This window comes from Suricata suricatta, chromosome 1, assembly GCF_006229205.1.
Source record: "Suricata suricatta isolate VVHF042 chromosome 1, meerkat_22Aug2017_6uvM2_HiC, whole genome shotgun sequence".
Taxonomy (NCBI): Eukaryota; Metazoa; Chordata; class Mammalia; order Carnivora; family Herpestidae; genus Suricata; species Suricata suricatta.
Genome location: NC_043700.1, coordinates 188,008,496 through 188,014,287, shown reverse-complemented (window position 1 = coordinate 188,014,287; position 5,792 = coordinate 188,008,496). Strand labels below are relative to the sequence as shown.

The following is a 5,792-nucleotide window of genomic DNA, read 5'->3' as shown; positions in this document are numbered from 1 at the left end:
GGCCCAGGGACCGGACTCCCCCCAGCCTCTGCCCCGCTCCAGCCCGTCCCGAGTGCCGGGGGCTGGCAGGCTGCAGGGCCCAGGGACCGGACTCCCCCCAGCCTCTGGCCCGCTCCAGCCCGTCCCGAGTGCCGGGCCCCCACTCAGGCCCAGCCAGCAAGTGACTGAACCCCTGGCAAAGCCGAGTCCCATCTGTGAAGTGGGGTGGACGGCTCCCGGGGCCGCATTCTCCCCACCAGGAGCGCTCTCACCCTGAGCCGTCCGCCCAGGTCTGGCGCCACTACCGCCAGGCTCACGCCCGCCCATCCACTGCCCGGTGCCCCCCCACCGAGGCAGCGCCGATGTCAGTGTCCCTCTTCCCAAGACTTCAGGCGGCAGTGAGACTCCAGAGGAAGAGCTAGCCTCAGCCCTTGGACAGAGAAACACAAGGTCCCTGAGGCCAGGAGTCACTTAGCCAGGCAGCCCAGGGGACGGACGGGCCTGTCTTCACAGCACGCCTCCCAGGGTTTCTGGCACCTGTTCTCCCCGTGACAAGCCACCAGCTCCTGGACGACAGGGTGTGTCGCCCGGTCCTACGTCGTTCAGCTTCAAGAGCAAGGATGCCCCATGGTTCCGGGCACCTGCCTGGCCGATGAGGGTAGGGGGAGGCCGTGGTGGCCACTCGCTGCGCGGGCTCCGCCCAGCCCGCCCACTCACCGAGTAACCATCCGCGACACTGAAGACGGTGACCACCTTGCTGGCGTCACACACGGCGAGGAAGGCGCCATCGTGGGAGTACGCCACGTCGGTCACAGGGCCCTTGGCCTCCAGGAGCTTGCCCTCGTCCTTCAGCGTGGTGCCCAGGATCGAGTACAAGCGCACATTCCCATCCTGCAGGACAGAGGAGCAGCGAGTCACTTCCCGGTGCGCACACACGAACGCACACAGGCGTGCACGCGCTCCCGAGCTCCCGCCACCCCCCTCACACCCTGCAGCGGCTCCCGCGGCTCGCTCGGCATCGTGGGAAGAGTGACACGGGAAGGTGATGTATATGCAGAATGCGAGGCACCCCCGATTCTGATTCCGTGTTTGGGTGCTCAGGACTCTCCCTTTTTGCATAAATGTTCCGGAAGGTTCCAACACAGGTGATCAGAGGCAAGGCTCTGAGGGCCACCTGTACACGTCAGCACTCCAGAGAGGGCCCTTGCTGCGGCTCTGTCCCTTCCGGCCACACTGCCTGTCCCCCATGCTCTGCACCTGCCCTGCTTCCTTCAGGTACCAGCTCGCTCTCCGGCCAGCCCCCTGCTCTCCTAGGATGTTGCTGTGACTGCCCAAGGCCGCCCTGCGAGGTACATGGAGGACCAGCCCGCCTTCTGGGGCAGGCGAGCTGTCGGTGTGGTACAGGCAACCTAAGGTCTCTGGCTGTGACCACAACACACTCCCGACTCTGCCCCCAACATGAACGGCCACGTCCAGCCCCCGCAGGGCTCCTGAGCACAAAGTCCTTGAGCTCACATGATGAGCACATCTGATGCCCAACGCAGGGGGAGTCTGGGCTCCACGGTCTCGTGAGTAGGCTGCCCACAGGAACGCATTCCAAGCAAGGGACAGACTATGTTCACAGATGGCACACGGGGCAGCCACTTGCTGGAAGGTCATCAAAATAAACGAAGACGGCTAGGGTGTGTGGGACAAGGGGAAACTCGGTGTAGACCTGCGTGGGTCCTGCGCCGTCACGGAGGCTCACAGGCCCCGGGGTGGTAGACCATCAGGAGAGCGGAAGCTCAGGCCTCAAGGGACCGGCTAAGGGATGACACACTAGCCATCTTTCTTTTCAGGAGGAACAGTAGAGGTCTGATGAGCAGGGGACAGTGGTACGGCCGTGCAGGGGGGAACACCTGGTTCAAACCCCACATCTGACCTTGACCTCATGCCCCAGGACCATGGCTGTTAACTCCTCCCTAAAAGGTGAAACCTGCCAGAGGACAGTTTCCGGGAAGGCACGGGGCACGGGGGCCCAGGAAAGCCCACTGGGCCTGCAGGGGCGAAGGCCGACGGGGACCGGGTCTGGGCCTGGTGGGGCCCTGTGGGAACCGCTGGGGCTGTGGTCCAGTCCTGGGTTCGGGAGGCCTGTGAGGAGGAGACACAGTGCCCTGTGGGGGACAGCCGGCCGCACGGCACCTCTGCGTGGGTGGGTGAGCGGGCAAGCAGGACAAGCGTTGGGGCCGGTGCGGAGCTGAAGCATCCCACGCCAGGTGCAGGCCTTGCCCTCCCTCGCACCAGCCTTTCAGCCCTCACTCCGGCTCCGCGAGGAAGGCCATGCGCCCTCGATGGGCAGCCGGTCCCCAGGGTCCTCAAGCGGTTTCACAGCTGGCACCTGCAGATGACCCCCGGCTGCTCTCTGACTCAGCAGACGCTGCCCGACGCCAGCTTCCTTCCCTGGAGGCACGAAGGTCTGCCAGTCCCGCTTCGCCAGGGGCGCCAGGCCCCCCAGCCCCAGATGGGACAAAGGGAGGCGGTTTGCAAAGCACCCAGTACTCGGCCCGGTGGGCGAGGACCAGGCCCGCGGCTCCGGGTTAAAGAGCAGAGCACCACATGACGGGGCCACACTGAAGGAAAACCCCGAACCTCTATGGTCAGTGCTGCTTCCGAGGCGTGAAGAAGCTTCTCGTCACACTCCCGTCTGCAACCTGCCAGCCTGGCTAAGTCACGCGTGCCCCAAGCACTCAGGTGGTCCCCGCAGCAGGCCCTGCTCCTCCCCGCCCGAGCTCACTGCCTGGGACCCTGAGTCCTCCTGTCCCCAACCCCCTTGACAAGCTGCGGCAGAGGACGTGAGGGACGGAGCCTTACCGCGCCCCCGACGGCCACCGTCTCCCCGCTGGGGTGCACCGCCACCACTTCGGGCTCGTAGCCGGGCTCGTCGATGCTGAAGCACTTCTTCTGATCCTTGAGCAGGACGATCTGAAAGGCACAGTCCGTGAGTCAAGGTGCTGTGGCCGGGGACAGACTGCTCAGGGCTGCTCTGGGCTCTGTCCCGAAGCTTGCTGGGGGTGCGTGCTGGGAGCCATTTCTGAACTCACAAAGTTAAGAAAACTCCTTGTGTGGTTGAGGCCAGTTTTGCACGGCCTCCCACCGTCAGATGGTGACCAGTGTCTAACCCCCACTCAATTGTTTTTTGAGCATCAATCCCCCAGGGCACCTTGCTGATTGGTAGAGTGACTTGTCCCCTTATTCTGGCTCTAAAATATGCAGACTGCACCTTGCGAAGGAACTTGTTATAGGAATTTCTTCTTTTGTGATTATGGGAGCCAAATACTGCATTTCCTGAGAAACCTGTTTTTCTTCCCCTCAAGAAAACAGGCTGTTGACCCCTGCTCACAAAAGAACTGACTTTTGCCTTTGCTATGCCAGAAACATTGCCTTGTATTTGAATGCTGAAGATCCCTTCCTCCCCATATGATAAGCATCTAAGTCACCTACATCAATCATTATTGATAAAGATTATGCACTAGTCTTCTACCAATCTATGTTCTGGGAAATTTTTACATACCAAAGAATTTGTTATCAGAAGTCATTGTCTTAGGCAAATGCCACTTCTGTGCTAAGCCCCATACATTTTTTACCATAAATAAAGCTGATTCTCAGTTCAGTGCAGAGAGGCCTGCCTGGTGAGCAGAAAGAAACTTGAGGCTCTCCTGTTCCCTTTCGCTGACACCGTCCATCCTCCAGGGAGCCCTGGACCTGCTGGAGCTGGACTCCGGCAGGTGAGTGCCCTGGGACCCTGCGTCCGTGCGTCCTCCCTTGTCAGCCGTTGGGGCCAGTGACATTCCTGGTCATGGCATCACTGTAATACCGGCCACTGTCACCATCACCATGTGACAGCCATCGCCACAATGTGCACCCACTTCTCAGGAAGCCATTCCCATCTGAACTTCCTTCCCCTCGTCACCCAGTAAACATGCCTCACCATGCAGCATTCTCACGAGGTTCAAGAGACACAGACATCTGGCTCTAAGGTGACACTGGGAACAATCAGGACACAGAGGATTCAAAGTTCGGGCTTCCCAGGTCCACAGAAACCCCCTTCGCAGCTCTGACCTGCCGCGTGTAGAACCTCCAAGGTGTCAGAGTGAGCGGTCCCCACAGCTAGGGAGACGGCGTTGGTACCCGTCTTCCGGGCAGAGAGCAGGGCCAGGCCCCATGTCCACTGAGGCCCTCTGCTCCCAACACACGCCTGGTCCCGGAAGCGGGAAGGACAGTGCAGGTGGCACACAGCACGGCAGCTGGAGGCACCCCCATCCTGGCCAGCACCTCCCTGCTTCCCTCTGACTCTGGGGGTGCAGGACGGGGTCCTCAGGCAGGGCTGAGTGCCCGGTGTCCAGGCCCCACCAAAGGCTGTGCACATGGACCTACTGCTTGTGGGGACAGCTCACAAGCGGTCCTGACCTCAGCCTCCCAGGACCAAAGCTCCTGGAGGTACCTCGACATCATCTAATAATAGTCCCTGACGAAGCACAACAGCCGCTGTAGTGCACAGAGCATGCGCCACAAGCCTTGCTAATGGTGCAGCACACGCCATAGCCCCACCCCCGAGAGGGCGGGGCCACCTCCCCCTCCCATTACGGAGGAGAAACTAGGGCACCCAAAGAGCCACGGGGCCCAGATCTCTCCAGCTGGGGCGCCTGGGTGGCTCAGTTGGTTAAGTGTCTGTCTTCGGCTCAGGTCATGATCTTGCAGTTCGTAAGTTCAAGCCCTGCGTTGGGCTCTGTGCTGACAGCTCAGATCCCGGAGCCTGCTTCTGATTCTGTGTCTCCCTCCCTCTCGCTCAAAAACAAATGAACATTAAAAAAACTAGCAAAAACAACAACAAAACAAAAAGCAAAAAACCCCCAAAAAACCAAGGTGGGTGGCACCTCTGGACCCACAAAGTCCTCGGCGTCCCTGGCTAGCTCAGCGTAGCTGTAGCTCCTGCCTCCTGTAGGGGCCCACCATCCCCCACTTCCTGTCCTCTGGGGGCCCTCTGGTGCCTCCCATCCCCTGCCATCTGGAGAGGACCCTCTGCCGCCCTCCACCCCTGCTGGCTCCTTGCTACCCCTCCTGCTGCCAGCTCACTGGCTTGTGCCCAGACAGCAGGGCCTGATCTGTGACGGTTCTGGTCTCACCCCACTGCACCCCGGCCCGAGCTACCAGCTGTCCCACAGAGGACAGGCCGGCCCCGCCCCCACCCTCCAGTGACTTCTGCTTCTGGCGTCCTGTGGGGAGGGGGGCAGGGGAAGAGGAGCAGGTGGGCGAGTGGCAGCACCCTCAGTAAAATATGCACGTGCACCTGAGAACCCAGCACCTGTCTGCCCGACTTGGGGACTGGATTTACCTGACAGGTGAGGCCTAGGAGCACAAGCACTTGCTGAAGTTTGCCTAAGAGATGAGGCTGGAACCGGTTTCCTGATCTAAAATCAGGGCCCCCGTCCAGCACGTTCTGCTGACCCAATGGCCTGCACTGGGGAAAGGAAGAGAGGCTTGCTACCTGGAGCAGGGCGGCACGAGGGCAGCAGTGGCAGGTCTCCAGACAACCCGGCGCCCCTGGCCCCTGACCCGCTCGGTGCCCCTCACCTGGAGCCCTGGAGGAGGGCCTGGCAGGACGCCATCCACTGCAGGAAACTGCCGCCTGAGGCCCTGCCACTGAGCCCGCCCCCGCCCGTCCTTCTGGAAGGCCCTCTCCGTGCCCCCCTCCCCCCTTACAGGACTCCATGCAGCTTATTCCTGCGGTTCTCCCACTGCCCACCCCCCCCCCCCCCCCCCAGGCTGCCTTCAGT

At 61.5% G+C, this 5,792-nt stretch overlaps 1 protein-coding gene across 1 annotated transcript in view; it reads right to left on the bottom strand.

Annotated features, from left to right (window-relative positions):
• Positions 1 to 471: 471 nt before the first annotated feature.
• Positions 472 to 5,792, bottom strand: part of WDR1 (WD repeat domain 1) — a 37,100-nt gene continuing 31,779 nt past the window's right edge. Inside the window, exons 12-13 of the mRNA XM_029952392.1 lie at positions 2,830 to 2,940; positions 472 to 870 (exon numbers count right to left, since the gene is read on the bottom strand). Of these exons, the coding sequence (XP_029808252.1) occupies positions 487 to 870; positions 2,830 to 2,940 (495 nt within the window). The 3' untranslated portion in view covers positions 472 to 486. The remainder of the gene's footprint in view (positions 871 to 2,829; positions 2,941 to 5,792) is intronic.